At 42.6% G+C, this 18,737-nt stretch overlaps 1 protein-coding gene across 19 annotated transcripts in view; it reads left to right on the top strand.

The window, feature by feature from the left end:
• The window catches only part of FNBP1 (formin binding protein 1), a 92,765-nt gene that overhangs the window by 49,701 nt on the left and 24,327 nt on the right, over positions 1 to 18,737 (top strand). For all 19 annotated transcript variants that reach the window (XM_058038420.1, XM_058038435.1, XM_058038434.1 and 16 more), the window contains exons 7-9: positions 12,308 to 12,436; positions 14,142 to 14,288; positions 17,695 to 17,892. In XM_058038420.1, the coding sequence (XP_057894403.1) occupies positions 12,308 to 12,436; positions 14,142 to 14,288; positions 17,695 to 17,892 (474 nt within the window). The remainder of the gene's footprint in view (positions 1 to 12,307; positions 12,437 to 14,141; positions 14,289 to 17,694; positions 17,893 to 18,737) is intronic.

Below are 18,737 nucleotides of genomic sequence, written 5' to 3'. Positions count from 1 at the left end.
TGGTTAATTAAAACCTGGGAGATCTCTGCAGACACCTTTATTTATATAAAAACTCTAAACAGACAGAGTCAGGTTTTTTTAGTGGGTGGTATCTCAGTTTAACAGAGCTGATATGGCTCTAAAGGAGTTTATGCAAGCTCAGTTTTGACTAACACCCAGGTTCTGTGACAGCCAGGCTTGTGAGGGCTCCCTGAGGGCTGATTGCAGTTTCCACACATTTTCATTCCCTCTGTGATCCAGGTAGAACCAAATTTCCTCCCCTTGCAGCAGCACTTCAAAGATTTCCCGATGTCATTGGATGCAATGAGGTATTACCAGACTTGTTTTTCATAGTTGTAGGTTTAGACAGGACAGCTTTCCATGTGATGCAGGATCCTGGAATCCATGCTTGTCACAGATGGCACAAGGCTTTTATTTTCATTTCTCAGTTGCTGGCTGGTTGCAGAATCATTTGTGGCTTTTTTACAATGATCCCCACTCAGTGAAGCTTTTGAACTAATGCTTAATTTTAAACATCCAGTCCTGTTTCAGCACATCTGTCTGGAAATACTTTCTCTCTTTAGTTGGATTCAAAATTGGATGTGTGAAAGGATGCTTAAAGTTTAAATTTTACAGGTCCAAGTCCAATACCTCTAACTTAAGGAAGCAATGAAGAGGAAGAAAATGTTTTAGATAGCTTCTGGTTTTGGAGTTACACATTTGCTCAGAAGATGCACTAATGTAGATCAGAAACACCACATTACAATGTGTAAGGACAGTTTTGTCCTCCTTGAGTTTGAGTCAGACAGGCACAAAATAGCCAGAACATTTGAAAATGTTTATTTCTCAAAGGAAAAAAAAAAATAAAAAGAAAAGGCAGCCAAAAGAGAAAGGGAAAAGTAAAAGCTGAAGCTTAAAATATGCCAAATGTTTTGTTGCAGGGACAGGAAAGGAAAGTGAATTATAGGTAAGAAATCATTCTAGTCTGAGGTCTCCTTGTAAAATGTAGGTTTTGCTTCTCAAGAGGTCTGCTTCATTCTATTCTAAGTTACTGCAGTCCTGTGAAGATATGAAATATAAATTTCCCTTTACATCTGTGGGATCTCATGTTTCTGCTGTGCTGAGCATCAGGACACTGTGTGGCACAGAGCATCAAGGATGCTCTTGGAAATGAGGACAGTAAATCATAAACAAGCCCAGAAAATTTCCCCCAAGTGCTATTGCATATCAAAGGACAAAATACCTCTGTGGTCTTGTAATTTGCTTGGCTCTTAGTTGCAAATTCACCATGTAGATTTGATCCTTTGTTGCCTCCTGGATTTGCCAGGGCACTTGACAGATGAATGCATGTACAGATTGTTAAAGATGTAGCACCACATGTGGGTTTTTCTAACAGAGAGGGATCATCTCTGCTTTATCTCTATAAAGTGATTTTAGAATACTTCTTTCATAGATAAAATTAGGGCTTGCCCTAGATTTTTTTTTCCAAAGCTGAGGTCATGTCAAAGGGATACAAAGACATGACTTACTGTTTGAAATGGGGGACTGAAACTCCTTATTTCTACATCCCTTTCCAAGACTGCCCTTTTCTGATCAGATTAAAAGGTGGCATATTGGTGATTTATCAATCTGAGAGTGTTAGGTAAATTCTGGGAAGCAATTTCCTACGCTGGTGCTCTTAGCCTGTCAAGTGAAGCAGAGAGGCTTCCCTTTTAAATTCCTCCAGCTTTTTATTGTGTGAATTTGTAAATTATTTATTGCAAAATGTGGCTCAGTGGTATCTTGAAAGAAAAATCTGTTAGTTATGCATGTTGGCAGCTCTCAGGAGAAGGCATTACTCCACTTTCCAGGCAGTCAACAGAGTAGATGGGAGAAGGAAAAGGTTATCAAAATGAGTGGAATGTGAAATAATATTACTGAACAGAGAGAACAGTGTTTTCCAAGTGCATGTGTTAAACTGGGTTCATCCATGTCAGGCTGTGAATAATGCCCTTTCTTTGCTCCCCCCTGCCCGTGTGACTGGGAGGCTCTTGCATAACTCCCAGTGCAGAATGGGATATTGTTCCACGGCCCTGCTGCTCTCCCTGCCTCTCTCCAGGGGATGCAGGAGCTGCTCAGCTCCAAATGAAGCAATAGGATGACTTCAGCCTCCTCCTACTGCAGCACTTCTCTTTTCTCTTGCTCCTTATGGCTTGGCTGCTGCACTCCTACCCCCAAAAGCTCCCAGAAATCCACCTGGCCAGGAGAATGGGCAGTCTGGCTGTGTCAGAGCTCTTCTCCTTGGCAGAACAAGGTGCTCCTCAGGCACTGGGGCTGCTTGCCCTCATTTCTTTGGCTTGAGATTGACACCTTGGCTGCCTCAGCTTGTACCTGCCAATGTGGAACTATTTTTTGCATCACACACGATAGAGTGGATGGCATTAATGAAATTAAAATTCTACAGTGATCACAATGACACACACAGTCAGAAGAGAATACAGCTGCAATTTCCTAATGCTAAGCTGTATGAGGTTCTGAAATGCTCACGTCTCTTCATCTTTCAAGTCTTTGTAGCCTTTGACAACTGCAGCAGGAAATTCTGTGCCAGAGCTGCCATCTACCAGCACTTTGCCCAAAGCATTACAAATTGGAAGCATTAAGGAACCTGCACTTTCCTCCTTATTTCTCCAACACTGCCTGGCAAAGAGCCTAAAAGCAGGGCTGGATGTGGAGCTTGGGCATCATGTATCAAGGTCCACATTCCCTCTGTAGGACCAGGTATGTGGAGGGCACAGCCCTTCTCTGCCCCTTCTGTGGCCAGCATGGGCTCCATCATTGCCAGGCAGCAGCCTGGTAGCTGATTTTGGAGGGAGGAGTGTTTGGCTTTGTTTCCTCTCAGCTCCTTTTTTGGCAGTAGGAACATGGAGCAGAAGCTGTGCTCAGTCTCTGCCATGATCACAGTGTGCAGGAATAGAGGGAGAGTGGATCAGGGCACCTGAGCTCCCTTCCCTATTTGCACTGAGCCTCTAAACCCCCAGCACCCAAAACACCCAGAGATGTTTGTTTGTGTCAACACAAAATGCAGAGTAGCAAAGTCAGGGCAGGAAGCTCACAGTCTGTGAAAATATCCTTATAAACTAAATAAATGCTGCAACATGCTGATGCTGCTTCCAGGAAGCCTTGTAGGTATCACTGAAAGCTTTATTTCACTTGGATCACAGTGGGTTGTGTGCTTTAAAGCACTTCTCTTTCAAAAACCACAGAGGAGCTGCTTCAATTTTTTGCCCATTTGGGGAAATGGTCTCTGTCGCCAGCACGGAGCCACTGTACATATAAGGCAGAGCTCTATTGTTTCTGCCTTCTCCTCAGAGCTGCAATCACTAAAAAGCTGACATCTTTATGGGATAATGTGGTACCCAGTGGTGCCTTTGTAGACTTCTTGTAATAAAATTAAAAAATCAGCCTTTTTTCTAAGGGTTTCTTTTCCAGGTAGGCATTTCAGAGTCTGATTTTAAAGAGGAAGTAGCTGAGGGCAGCCATGGGAAGGATTTGCCTCTTGATTTGCTCAGCAATTGTGGTGAGGAGAGTGGTTTGAAGTACTTGGTGTCAGGCAGGATCTGTCCCTTGGCTAAAGATAAACACAGTCAAGTGTTGACCTTAGGCAATAATCTGAGATACTGAGGAATTTTAGGTGTATTTGCCTTTGGTTTTGAAGTGGAGGAACTGAGGGAAATGGGAATGATCTCCAGTTTACTGAAATCTCTCAGATTTCCCCTGTGCTCTGCAACTTTCAGATTATGTCTTCAATATCCAAGATGTTTTGGAGACCCAGAATAACTTTACATTTGCATAAAGCCTTAAAATAGAATATCACCATGATAGTAGCTTTCTAGTCTGTAAACATAACTGTGGGGCGATACTGAGAATTCATGTTTGAGGTTTCATTTTCTCTTTTCTCATACCACATTACCTGAGTGCTGAATTTCTGCACAAAGCACAGAGTCTGTCCCCCTCCTTACCCACGGGAGACACACTTAGCATGGCTTGGAGTAGCTGAACCATGAGCAAAGTCTGACAGAACTTAGGTGTAGAAAGCCTGCTAACTGGGGCCTGGGATTAGCTGATATTCCTTGTGCTCAGCAGTGCTCTCAGGTGGGAACTGCAGCTCCAGCCATGCTCTGGGACACAAACCCCTGCACTGGGAGCTTACACATCCTTGCAATGAGGGGTGTAGGAAGTTATTTTGGGCTCTGGAGATATCTCAGGTGGATGTTTCAGCAGTCAGGTCACAGTGAAGGCAGATGCAGTCACTGACACTCCCCAGACTAACCTGGAGGAACCCCAGCTCAGGGCTCTGCTGTTGCCACATCCCCCTGAGGTTTGGTCAGCAAAGTCTGTCAGGAGTGAACTTCATCCTAACCCAGGTTGTGGGTGTCTGCCTTCTGCAGATACTGTAGCTATTTAACTAGGCTTAAATTTCCAGGAGATGCAAACTCGTCTGCTCTGTGATGGTGGGACTTGGATCCCTTCCCTCTCCTGTCTGTATCAAGGCACTCCATGAGTGCACCAGCACTGTAGGAAATGCAGTGCCATGCAAAGGTGGTGCTGCAAGGTGGAGAGGACTGACAGTGCTTGAGTTTTTAATATTGCACTGAATGGTCCCAGAGGCTTTGCTTTTCCCATTCTCTGCTGTGAATTTGAAGAGATACAGCAGCAGCAGCAAGGTGAAATATGCAGGTGAGGTGAGCCAGGCTCAGTCCTGAGCATGGTGCAGGCCTTCCCGTGCAATTCTTGTTGGAGAGTTTGACACTGCAGAAGATTTTCCCTGTGTGGTGGTGAGTTTTTTGTGTGTTGAGTAGGCAGCTGCTTCTTTTTTGCTCCACAAATAGAACTGGCTAAATTTCTGTGTCTTTGCTCGTGATGTGTGTCAGATTTCTCATCAATTCAAATGCTGGGTAATGTGATTTAATGTTATTTCTCTTGGTTATGCAGACCCCAGTCTCCTTCCTGAACTGCTTCCTTCCTAAAGGATGATGCAGTTTGTGAACTCAGGGAGTCCCTCAGGAGAGCAATTTGCATTTCTGGAAGAGTAAGCCTTGTTTACAACCTGCCATCCCAGCCTCTCCATGCAGAACAGCTGTTTCCCTTTTGGAATCATGACTAATTTAAGAGGGTCGATTTCTACTCAATAGAGAGTTAATGACTCCAGCAGGAGTGTCTGGGGAACTTCATAAATCTCCATATGTACCCTATACATCCCCTGTGCTTGGTGATAAGAGATCAAAGAGCAGATCATGAGCCACTTTTAGTGTAAGGCAAGGAAATCCAACTGAACTTAAATTTCCTTTTAGCAGTGCTCTTACGTGGCAATTTGAGTGAGTTTTGTCACAATACAACTCTTCTGGGAGGTGATTGCTGAAGAGAGGGAGAAGGAGTGTGAAGGGGAGGTTTAAGAATATCTTCTGAATTGAACAACTGCAGTTTGAATCACCAGTGCAATAGAACTGGTGTTCTAAGCTAATGCAAAGCAATTATTTCATGCTGTACAGTTGGAAAGCTTCTTTATAGTCATTCTTTTTTTCTGTCAAAACATTGGAATAAATCTTTTCACCTGCGTGAGAAGGCCTCAGAATTTAGCTAATTTCGTTTGTAAGCTGTTCAGTTTCGGTGAATCATAGAATACCAGGTTGGAAGGGAATTGAAGGATTGTCTGGCCCAGTGTTCCTTGGCAAAAGCACAGTCTAGACAAGATGGCCCCAAACCCTTTTCAGCTGAATTGTGCCCCGTGTTGGGGATTCCACCATTTCCTTGGGGAGATGATTCCAATGGCTCATTGTTCTCACTGTGAACAGTTGTCCCCTGGTGTCCATTTGGGGTCTCCCCAGGGGTGACTTGTTCCCATTGCCCTTTGTCTTTTCCCTGTGACTCCCTGTACAGTCTCCATGCTCCCTGTATGACCCTTCAGGCCCTGGGACACAGGGACAGGTACCCTAAGCCTTCATTCTCCAGACTGACCTAACCCAGATCTCTCAGCCTTTCCTCACAGGACAGCTTCCCTGTGCTGGATCCTCTCTGTGGCCTTTCTGGACCTTCTCCAGTCTGTCCAGGTGTTCTTATTGTATAGTGGAACCACTGGACACAATATTCCAGCTGTGCCCTGAGAAATGCTGAGAGGAGGGGGACAAGGGCTTTATCTCTGCTGGGAAAGCTCTTGTTGCTGCAGCTCAGCATCACCCTGGTCACTCACACTAATTCACCTCCCTGAGAGACAAAGCTGTGTGTTTTACCCATAAAGTTGATCTTCAAGGCTAAGAATTTGTCCTGGTAACTTTTTCAACCCTGACTGTCCCTTCTGTGTTGGCTGTGTTTGTAAATTCTTTCTTGGAGAGAGAGGAGTAGAACCGTGCCCAGTATTCCAAGTATGAGCTAAGCAATCTATTACCCAGGCCTGAAATTTCCATTATTTATATTCAAGAAATAATTTCCATTATTTATATTCAATACCCAGATTTATACATGGCAGAGTTTAATTGCTTATGTAGTACAACTAAACAGACCTCCAGAAATCATTTAAACATTGTGGGCCAGTGCTCCAAATACATCTTTTCTTGTTACCTCCTCCATCAAACCCACATAACCTTCCATCCACAGAGATTATCCTTCTTTTATAATGAATTAGACTTGCTGGGTGTTTGCAGGGATTCACAGTTCAGTCATCCAGAGAGTTTGGTTATTTAGTATTCATGACATGAGAATGGCAGTGCAAGGAGAGAAACTTTGGGGTCTGAGGCACAGTTATTCCCCAGGGCCTTGGAGCAGTGTGCTGAGAGGGGCTGCTGTGCTGTTCTTCTTAATTAATTTAATCCATCTCTGTTGTTAAAACTTTAACAGGACTGGGTTGTTTGGGGATATCTTTTGTTAGTGTGAGTTCCTGAATTCTGGCAGAATTGTGTGCACTGAGACTGCTCTAGATAACAATTCCTGAGATGTGGTGAGGAAGATTTTCCATCCTCTGTCAGTGGTTTGCTCATTTGTATATTATATTCAGCCAAAGGATTTCAGGGACCCACAGAGTCTCAGATTTTTCCTCCACCTCTTCAAATGCTAAAAGAAAGGATTTTTCTTTTTGTTTCTTTCCCTGCTGTTATTTTGCACCCCCCATTCTGCTTTTTTTTTTGTTGTTCTTTCAGGAAAGCAAATTCCAAATCCTTTCTCTTCTTGCCAGTTTAGAGAGACCCAACTGTTTATTGCAAAATAGTGAAGAGTGGAGCTTGATTTGGAGGCTCTGTAAATCCAAGCCTGGAGCCTTGGCCCTGTTTTGGAGTCTGTGGCAGGATGCCCCCTATCAATAATGACCCTGCCCACACTGCCAGTGCTGCTCTTGGTGCCCAGGTCACAGGAGGGAGGGCCAGAGCCTGGAGCTGGAAATCTGGGAGCAATAGAAAGCATTCCTGAAATTGGGGAAGTGTTTCTGAGTCTGCCTTTATCATTAAGGGATTTTAAAGGGATTGGGTAGTTGAGGGGAGGGGGCAGGGTGGTTTTTTTTTTGTGTTTGCAATTTAGTCTGATCTTGGATTTGCCAAAGCCAGATCTGTTTTGGCAGGCAGTGGCCTGGCAGTGATGCATCTCACATGCTGTCTGAGTTTGAAAGAAAAGAGGGAGTGCAGAATGGGAGAAAAGAAAAAAGAAACGAAGTGACACCAAAGTTTTGACTGGAAACTCTGCCATTCTGGACAAGAGCAACTGCTGAGGAGTTGAACTGTTCCACTTAGCGTGGACCAGCTGAATAACAGCCAAAGTTTTTTTCTGCCCTTTTCAGTTATTCGTATCACTCCCACCATAACAGCCCTGAGGAGCTGCATTTTTTGTCTGTGTAAACCCAGAAGACAGTGTGTCTATTGACCCTTCTGCTGTTTCTGGAATGTGTCTCAGAAAATTGTTCTCAGCAAAATATCCTCATTCTTTTCTGTATTGGGAGACCAAAATGGTAGAAAATATACTTGGTTTTTAAAAATTTCTCCTACCCTTCATCACAAGTTGCATTTCCTATCAAAGGAGGTTTGGGGAAGAAGGTAAAGGGAACAATATAAATGAAATATTTAATTCTATAAGAGCCTTCCTGTAAAGTGTAGCAGTTTGCAAAAGTCTTTTTACACTTTCAGTGTTAACAGTGCCCATCATAAAGTGTCCATATTGCCTTTCTCTGTTCAATTTTCCTGTTCAAAGGCATAAAATATTAGGACTGATTTAATTCACACCAATACACAAAGCTTTAGTAGTGCTGCATGTTTGCAAGTATTATGGATAAATTCCCTCATCTGTCATTCTTTGATCTCATTCTGCTGTGCACTGATTGCTGAAGTTGCATCTTATTGATGAACTTATTGGTTTCAAGCAGGTGATAAGAAGACTCACACTAAATATATCTCTCTAACATGAGTTATTTCAAAGGTTTGCAGGGTTAACTTTCTTCTAATTTCTTATTTTAAAAGGCAAAGAAATACCCCCATAAATAAAGTCAGATTTCAGTGCATCAGTGTCCTACCCTGGCGTCTCCTTTCTGGCATCTCTGAGCTCCTGGTAGAGTCATTTATCTGAACTAACTCATTGTTATTTTGGGAGTCTGGTTTCTGCAACCCAGTTGTTTAGAAGAAAATCTGCAGGAAATGGAGTTAAAATCATCTTGAGAGAACAATGTTTGTGCTCTTCCCACTACCTTAAGAAATAGATGCCAGTGTGTGGTGACAGCTCATATGGCCTTTGAATTTAGTGTTTTTCTCCTAAGGTGGGTGTGCTGCTAAGGCCTGATTTTTTTAAAGAATATTTTTTAAATACTGAAGACAGCCACAGAAATCAGCACTTTGCAAGTTAATACTGCTTGCAGTTAGCTACTGTGCTGTATTCTTACCCATCAAGCAGCAAGGCTGTCTAAAGAAAGGGAAAAGGATTGGGTTTGATTCTATTTAATGGCATCTCTGCATAGATTCTGAGAGAGAAACTCACCTGTAATAAACCTCACCTGTTGCAGGTGAGCTGTTACTGCTTCAGTCTGTCAGAGCTGCTCTCCTTTCCCTGGAGTGTTCTCTCAGGGCTGCAGCAACACTCCCAGCTCTGGCTGCAGGTGCAGGAAAACCCAAACTTTACCTGTCTGCTCCCTGCAAGGCTGCAGGTGCTGTTGTGCATTTTGGGGAGCACTTTTCTGGATGAGACCAGCACTGACATTTGTGACCTTTTGCTTTTGGTGCTGCCACATGAGCTCAGACAAGAGCTGCCTTAACAAACCCAGACTTTGGGGGAGGAACAATGCCTGTATGCACTGTGCACGTCTATTTTGGGGTAAAAAACTGTTACAAAGGTATGTTTGGGATGGGAGATGGGTGAAATCTGTGCATTTTTTGCAGTGCCAGACATTTGGAAGCACTGCTGTTCTCCCCACAAGCCCCTCAGGTGTACATACCCCTTTTGCTTTTCTGCAGTGCTGAAAGGTGACCTCATTCTTTTTCCCTTTGAAGAGGGGAGTTTTTGCTGCATTCAGAGCCCCTGGCTCTGACATCCCTTACAACTGAGCAATCTGTCAGCCTGGAGAGGTGGATTGTGTTTCACATATGGGGCTGGAAGCTGAGCTCTTGTTCACTCATCCCTGCCCAGTTAAAGGAGAGAATGTGAGGACTGAAAGCTGCATCCCAGTATTGTTCTGTATCTGAAGTCACTGTCTGGTTTTTCAGACCCCAATTATTCCAAAGCCTTTCCTCCTGGAAGTACTGTTCAGAGCAAATCTTTTAGCATTAACTCTAAGAAGCCCCAAAAAAGTTTTCTCTGAAGCTGTTTGCATGCACAAGTGAGCAGCAAAGAAGCAAAACTTCATTTTCTGTAAAGCCCAGCTGTAAATTACTCCTGAAATAGCTCCCGTGAATCTCTGCAGTTCTGGGCTACTGCGTCCATTACTCTGAATGTGAAACTTAACATCATTGACTTGTTTTTATCTTTCTGTGCTTCAACAGAGTGCAGGAGTCTCACTAGAAGGTACAATTCTGTTAATGCTGGAAGTGATGATGTTCGAGGAAGTGACATACTGAAATGAAGTAATAAAAAATTCAAATTAAAAAAAAAAATCTTATTTATTTTCAGATCCAAATACCTCATTGGAAAGATATTTAAACAGTTTGAAGCTTGCCAAATGCATTAAATGGCCAAGAGAAACAAAGCATCACTAGGGCTCTCATACAAAAAGTTCTGGTTTTGGAATGCACCCAATTTTATTTACTCATCTACTGCCCCCTCTTATTTGGGGCCAGTTAAGATAATTTTGGAAACTGAGTGTCCACTCTTGTATACATTTAGCTCAGAGTTACTTTTTCATATCCAGCCAATGAGTTTGAAAATGAACTCTGATGGCTTTAATGCTTGCTGGGTCTGCCTGGAAATGTGTAATAATGGATTTCTTGTTTTTCTGCTTCAACAATAGAGTCAAGGGACAAATTCCTGAGCTGCATTATTTAAAATTATTTTTAAAAAAAGAAAGGGAGAGACAGCTGTATGAGTGGGAGTGGGGCTGGTGTAAAGTCAGCTCAGACAATGGGTTCCTCTTAGGTAGATGAGGAGAATGGGCCTCACAAATGGATATTGATCTGCAGCAGCTGGGATGTGAGGAAGGGGTTGGGAGATGAGTGTGAACCACTCTTACAGCTGCTGCCTTTCCATGGCTGACTTTGTTTTCCTGGTAAATTTGTATTTGTGGCACAAGGATATATTGTTTTCCACTTGTATTTAATGTAGCTGCATGTGAGCATGTGGATGGTAAAGTTTAATAAACTTTATAGCACTTGGGCAGGGAAATGATTGATGTGGCTTTGTGGAATTTGATTGCAGGATGTGAATTTTCTGGAATTAGGCACTCATCCTTTGGACAGTTAAAACTCCTGGGAACAGGCAAAGTTGAATATATGTCTTTTATTGGATTCACTTATTTGGTTATAGTCACATTCTTCTCCATTTGATGCTGCTGTTTCATCTCCTGTGATGCACTTAGTGCCAGTATCTTCTCATCCTGCTTGAATTATTTCTGGAGAAAGAATGTGAAGGGGATCTGAGAAATTCCTACAACTGACTGCAGAAGCAATATCTGAATTGATGTGAAATAAATTATTAGGTGAGATGTACAAAACTGACAAATGTGGAGGAAGGCTACTTCTTTACAAACTGAGATTTGAAACCTCCTGGCAGAATTTGTTGATTACAAAAACGTTCCATGATTTGGAATTCCATGGATGTCTTGTCAGGAAACTATTGTCTGCTTGGAACAGTTCAAGGAATAACCCTGTTCTGAACTGGTTTTAATGGGAGCCCACTTAAAATATGCTAAAATTCATTGTTGTGTTGTGTCCCCATAAATGTGTTTTTTAAAGCAGCATTTCTCTGCCTTGTCTGAAGGAATTATTCAGAAATTCAGCAGCAGAGCTCCAGCAGGGAAGGGGAGCTTCAGTATGGGGAAGACATAGGGAATTTTGGAAGAGAAGAGGAGGAAGAGCTGCTGTGTGAAGGCCAAAGGCAGGGAAGGAAAAGGCATCTAAAGCAAACAGATGGGAGAGGCAGTAAGGGAAGAATATTGGGCAGTGAAACAGATAACAGAAGGCCTTGGGAACAGAACTGTAAGGGGAGGAATCTGAAAACATGCAAGGGTCATTTGGGGACAGATTATTCTAGGGAAAGAAGTGAGATTAATTGCCCAGTGCTCTGCTATGTTGGGTAGCAAAGCAAATCATCTGTGTGGGTAAAAATAGGAAGGGAGGCATCTCAGCTGCTGCTCAGGCTCCTCTTTCCTTGTGTGCTTCATGCCAGGGCTGTGTGAGTGGAGAAAGGGCTCTGCAGGGCACACAGTTAAGAGGTTTTGTCATTATTATGTTGGCTGAAATGAGACAAAACTCTTGGGTTTTTTCCCACTTCCCTTTCCCCAGAAAACCCTGCTCACCAACAGGGAAAAGCAGCCCATTAGAGGGAAGCATCAGGTGCCACTCAGCAGGGCACAAGAGGAGCAAGAAATGAGTCCATGAATGTGCTGGGAAGGTGCCTGTCCTGTGGGCAGGTGGAGGGACCAACTTCTGTTTGGTGTTTGATGTGCAGTTCAACCAGAGGTTGTTCATGGGATACAAAATGGTTAACGAAGTAGCACATTGGAGCCCCAGAAAGGAGCAGCAGCACTGCCCACACTGCAGCTTGAATGTTTCACACAAGAGGAGCCAACCAAAAGCTGCTGTTCTCATAATGTTCCTGGATAGTAAGATGAGGAGTACCACAATGCAATTGCTTTCCATGTAGCCTAAATTATAAATTTCTTTTGGTATTTCCTCAGGCAAGACAGCAAGCCCAGCTAAGACATCAGATGGCAGAAGACAGCAAAGCTGAATATTCTTCCACCCTACAGAAGTTCAACAGTGAGCAGCATGAACATTACTACACACACATACCAAACATCTTCCAGGTAAGGAAGGGCACTGGCAGGGCTCTAGAGTAGCCCATAATCCTGTGACAAGAATATATTGCTCATCACCTCAATTCTATGACCCTGACTTTTAATTTTTGGTGATTTTTTTTTTGGTCATTCTTAGCAAATTTTACATACAATCTGCCACCCTGAGAGATGGTAGGATAAATTATCCCTTTTTCTCAAATTAGATATGAAGGAATCAATAGCACACAAGGAAGGTGACGTTGAGGTGTCGTGACAGATGAGGACAGCCTTTGGAATCCTCACAATCTGGCTCTGTTCAGCTCCTGTGTCTGTGCAGCTGGGGATGAGGGAGAGCATCACTGGCATTGTTGGGGCAGGAGGCAGCTGGGCATTGTTGCATCTGTGAAGTCCAGCAGCCCTTTAAAACCTGTGCTCAAACCAGGCTGCACAGATGGTTAAATGTGAACCACAAGAATTCTGCAGCAGTGAGTCCAAAGGGTTTTAAGGAAGCCACTGATTGTGTCTTAGGGTGCCTAAGGACAGGCTGCAGAGGGAGAATAAAAAAGCCATCAGATTAATTCTGAGTGAAGTTCTGAGTTTGTGCTTGAATGAGTGAATTGAGGTTAATGTAGTAGAACAGAACTTCTAAATGACTGTTCCCTTGTAATGGGTCATGAGCATCAGAAGTGGAAAATGCAACCTTTTCAAGGGAGGACATGTCACATGCTTGTCACCAGATGAGCAGGAGCTGATATTTGCGTGGCAAACACGCATTTCTCACCCACTGCTGAAACCTGTGGGCTAAATGGCCACCTCCTCTTCTGCCTCATGGTATTTCAAACCAATGCCTTGAGATAAGCTGTTCCTGGAATCCAGCAAAGGCTGGAGCTGAGGAGGAGCACTCTGATCTCAAGTCCTGCAGATGTGCCCTCTTCCCTGCAGTGCACAGTGAGCTGCAGGGTTTCCTTTAAATATTGAAATAAGTTATTTTGTAAAGAATTGGTGTTGCTTGTGGGTCAGTCAAGGCAAAGGGGATTTTTGGCTGCTCCTGCAGCCCAGTGAAACAGGCTGCTGCTGTTTATGTCCTTCTGTATCCTGCTAATGGAATTATGCCACGTTCAGTTTCCCTCCCTGGTAAAGGAGAGGCCCCTGGAAGAGATGCTGGAGATCCTGAACTGAATCCAGTGAGCAGTCAGGAGCTGTGCTGTGAACAACACAGGATGTTTTTATTGTGCATTAATACATCAATACATGATGTACTGTGAACAAAACATGATGTACAGCACTCCCTAAACACCAGAAATTGCCTTCTATGGAAAAGAAGGGGAGACATCAAGATCTTTGTTTGGTTTGATTTTGCAGTGGAATGAAAATGAGATTTTCCTGAACATGCACAGAAAATGAAAAAATTTGTTGCAGAAATTCTTTTTAAAGCCTTAGGAACCATCCTTACAAAAGTCTAAAGCTGGAGTTTGACAAATCAGCATTTTTTAACATAAAAAGTTAATTGAAAAATTTTCAGTAATAGTAAAAGAGATTATTTTAAGAATGACATTTTGATATGTGAGGGAACAGTACCACTTGGTGCCTTCCTGAGAACAGCTGTCCTAGTTTGTTCTTGAAAATATATTTAATCCTTAAGTTTTAAAGTAGTTTATGTAAGCTGGAGAGGAAAATTGGGTGAAACTGTGAAGTTAATCTTGATGTTTGACCTGAATGAAATGTACTATTTTAGAAAATACAAGAGATGGAGGAACGAAGAATCGTGAGGATAGGGGAATCCATGAAAACCTTTGCAGAAGTTGACCGCCAAGTGATCCCCATCATTGGGAAGTGTCTGGATGAGATAACAAAGGCTGCAGAATCAGTGGATCACAAGAATGTAAGTGTTGCATTGGTGGTTTTCATGTTTAATATTGGTCTCAAATTCATGGAGACTGAAATCCTGGGCCCAGGCTCAGCACAAGAGCTTTGTAGTCACAGAATTAAACCAAAGAACAGCTTCTTGTCCCAAGCTGCTTTGTCTGAGGCAGGATGTGCTCAGATTATTCCCCAAATCTACTTAATGTCCAGAAATGCCTTTCCTGCAATACTTTTTCATTTTTTTGGTTTTTATTAAGAAATATGCTCTCATTTTATTAGGATAATTACTTTTTAAAATATTGCATTTTAAAAGCGGGCATCAGCATGTGTTGTTGGACATAATGTCAGATACTTAATCACCAATTCTTATAAAGGTGGTTTCTATGTCTCATAAACAGAAAACTGTTTCAGAAATGCCCTAATTCCAGTTAGCTTTGTAATAATGAAAGTATTTGAAGTATTGGCTACAGGAACTATCACAAAATCTTTCTCTAAAATATTTCTTTGCAGGTTTGAGGTTTGCTGGCAATCTATAAATGAGCAAATCTTGATGTCTGACTATAATTTTCCTTTGCAGGATGCAAAGAAACCTCTCTGATGGAAAAGATAAAATATTGCAGTTGAGTTTCCTGATGTACAGTGACCACAAGGCCAAATGTGTTTTCTGTTTTGTTTGCAGAGTGATCTGCTCCCTTCCTACATGAAGCCTCTGTTCTTCCAGCCTTTCACATTAGTGCTTCAAATGCTGACAGCAAGTGTCTTTCTGCCTGTTTGAATTTCCCATACATGTTTTTCACTGGAATCTTTTCTGAGCTGTTCAGTGCCTGGAGCCATGAACTGGCAGCATAACCCTGAGGCTGAAGTTTTGAAATTAATCCTCTGCTCTCTGTTCAGCAGTTGATCTCACAGACAGCAGCATAGGAAACTCAGGGATCTGAAATTCACTCTCTGAGTGGGAAAAGGGGGAATTGGGGCAGCAATTCCTATATTAGAACAACATGCCCTGCTTGAGGTCCAGCTTTTGGTGCTGCATGGTGAAATCATGCTGGGGAGATTGATATCTCAGACTACACTCTGCCCAAGTCTTCTGTGCAAAACACACGTAAAATTAAGCTGGGTGTTGGAATCAGGGTGAATTTTATATTCTCTTGCTCCCAAATAAGTCCATAATGGCTCATACACAAGTATGACATGGGAAATAAAGACTTTGGGCATTGATAACTGAATTTACCAGGATCTCCTGTAAACACTGTGCTGACAAAAATGTATTTTACCACAATAGTTCTATCTGAGCAGCTGCAGAGGGTTTAGTGTGTCCTATCTGGAAACAGTTATGTTCATAAAGAGTTCTTTCTCCTTAACTACCATCAAGGATTTTTTCATCTCTGGAGCAGTAATTTCTAACTATGTTGATTACAATGAGAGTGCTGGATTGGGTATTAAACATGCAACTGTGTAAATAGGATTGCTTTATGCCCTCACTGCACTGCATAGAATTCCTGTTAATGCCAACAGAAACTGCCTCGACTTAGCAGGGAATACTGCTTTGCTGTTACTGTGTTTCTAAGTCAGTTTTAAATACTTTTTTTTCCATTTCCCCTTTCTAACCACTTGAACAACACAAAGGTCATGTGGCAAGTGTGAGCTGTGGTGGCTGCCAGGTGAACCTGTGCAGAACCTGATTCAGAGGGTTCTAACAGCAGATAAAATGAATTTGTTATGGGCTTGGAGTTCCTGTTATGACATTATCTCTGTGATATATGGAGCATGCTGGTTATTTTTAGCTCCATTGTAGTGGAATGATGTTTTGAATAAATGGAAGGAAAACTGTAAAATTCAGAATGGAAAAAGGGAAAAGCTCCATGCATAGGATAAAATACCAGTGGAATATTTAATATAACATCTCTGAGAATCAGAGAATGGTTTAGGTGGGAAAAGCCCAACAAGTTCCATCCCCTTCCACACCTTCCACTCTTCCAGGCTGCTCCAAGCCCTGTCCAGCCTGGCCTGGAACACTTCCAAGGATGGGGCATCCACAGACTCCAGGCTCTTGTAGTCTCTCCATCTTTCCTGCAGGCTCCCCTTAGGTACTGGAAGACAGCAGCTGAGTCACCACAAAGCCTCCTCTTTTCCAGGCTGAACAATCCCAATTCTCTCAGCTTTTCCCACTCTTTTCCCCTCTTCTCTAATCCTTCTTCATCTCACTTTCATGTCTATCATTAAAAATATCTTCAGGTTTAGATCTCAGGGAGTTTAAATGTCAAACAAGGAAGGGATAATGGAAAGTGTTGTTCTACCTCCCTGAAACTCATGCAGGAATTTCATGGTCCCACCTGATAGATTGTGAGGATCTTAAATCCATGTGGATCTTCACAATCCCATGAAGACTTCTGCAAAGCTTTTCCTGTATCTGTGTTTTGCTCAATGGAGCCTGGCCTCTGGATATGTTTACATCCCAGCAGATTTCTCCTGAACAGCATTTTACCTAGAGCCATTACAGAACCTGTGAAATGCCTTCAAAGCAACAAGTTCTTTTTATGTAACAGGGCAGTGATGCTCTTCTCTAGAGAATACGAAGATATTTGTGTGCCAAGGCACAGCATCTCTAGAGATCTTGGAATACAGCTGTTAGAGTATTACATAATCTCTCTTCCCAAGAAAACAAGTAGATAAGAAGTCTATTAGGATTTTTTTCCTGAGTCCATTAGATTTAAATGCATTTGGCAAGCTGAGGTCTGAATTTGATCTTATGTATAATTAATTTTGTTTGTAGACTTGAGTAGGAAGAATGCTATGGATTAGTTTGGCTTTGATTTGTTTGGGTTTTTTTTCTTTTCCCTCTGTCCAAAACAAAAGAGCAAAGCCATTGTACACAATCTACAGCCAGTTTGTGGCTGACTTAGATCCCTCCTAGCAGTGCCAAAAGGGAATTTGGCTTCAGTGGCTCCCACACCAGGGCACAGGGCTGCTGGTGTGACCTTGGACTGCTCAGATGTTGGGCAAAGCTCATGAAACATTTACAGCCATTTGCTGCCACTAAATTCACAACCAACTTGTTGACTTGTGGCAGAGTGATCACACAAGAGCTCTGCTTTATTGGAGTCTTTATTGGGATTTTCCTCTGATTTGCTAACAGCTGTATTCCCAGCAAATCTGTACATTAAATCTTTGTTGTGAGTCACTTACTGAAGTGTGATTTGCTTTTCTAGTCAGTAAAGTTCATGAGCTTTTACCCTTTTTCAGCAGAAGGTGGAGAGACTTGCATTGATCCTGGGCTCTGGAAGGGCATTGATTCCCAGCAATGAGCCTGGTCACTCCCAGGGCTGGTCCCACACACAGACCTTCCTGTTCTGCCTTAAAGTGCCACCAATTTGATGCCAGGCCTCCCCTGAGATGTTCACACATGTCTGTCTGTCCCATTCCAGGATTCCCAGATGGTAATAGAAGCCTTCAAATCAGGGTTTGAGCCTCCAGGAGACGTCGACTTTGAGGATTTCACACAGCCCATGAAGAGAACAGTGTCTGAATCCAGCCTTTCCAACTCCAGAGGGGATGGGAAGTCAGAACCCAAGTTTGGCAGCAAATCCAAGGGCAAGTTATGGCCATTCATCAAGAAAAATAAGGTACTGATTTGCAAGTTTGAGCTTGGTGCTAGTATGTGTTCTGTCAATAACCTGTGTCTTGTCTAGTGATCTTGGCAAGTGTAGTTTTTTTAAACAATTTTAGATTCAGAAAGTTAATAACTGATGTCTTAATATGGTGTTTTGTTGTAGTCTTTGGTTACTTAAGTTTCTTTACAACTTTAATTATTTTTTTCTTGTATAATTTTGTTAATTATGTTGCAGTTTTAAAATTAATTTAACTTAAGTTGTCACGTCTCTGCCATGGTCCATTTCTGTTCCTAACTCAGAGAAGGAGTTGTAAACCACTTACCTAGTGCCATGTGTGCCAACTAACCTTGTTTCCTGTGGGAAGCTTCAGTGTGGCATTACTGTTTTGACACTCCTCAAACTCTCCTTGGCTTTCCATTTGCGTGGTCTTTCCAGTCTGTGCACTGGGGTCAGCAGGTGGGTGGCTGGGAGCAGGGAATTGCTGGGATTCACTCTGAAGCACAACTAATGGAGCAGAACTAACCGGGCAGTTGACTGTTTAAAAGACCTTATTAACTTATGTACCCATTAAACCTTTTTCATCCCACTGTCATACTTTACACCATAATGCATGGCAGCATTTATCTGGGGTTACCAGGACGTGTCAGGGGGACTGGACTCAATCAGGTTTCAGTAACACTGATGGAAGCCCAGAATAGCTTTGTATTTTTGACCCCACGCTTGCTCTGACCCTTTACCAAACCACTTAAATTTGAGTTTTAAAGGGGTTCTCAAGTTTCCTTGTAGTGCTGTTGTGGGAGAGGACTCGCTGTCTGGTGCTTGCATCAGTGTAGCCAGAATAAAAACACAACCAGGAC

The sequence above is a fragment of the Melospiza georgiana genome, chromosome 20 (assembly GCF_028018845.1).
Source record: "Melospiza georgiana isolate bMelGeo1 chromosome 20, bMelGeo1.pri, whole genome shotgun sequence".
Classification (NCBI taxonomy): domain Eukaryota; kingdom Metazoa; phylum Chordata; class Aves; order Passeriformes; family Passerellidae; genus Melospiza; species Melospiza georgiana.
Note: the sequence above shows the minus strand (reverse complement) of the source record. Positions and strands in the feature narration are given on the sequence as shown.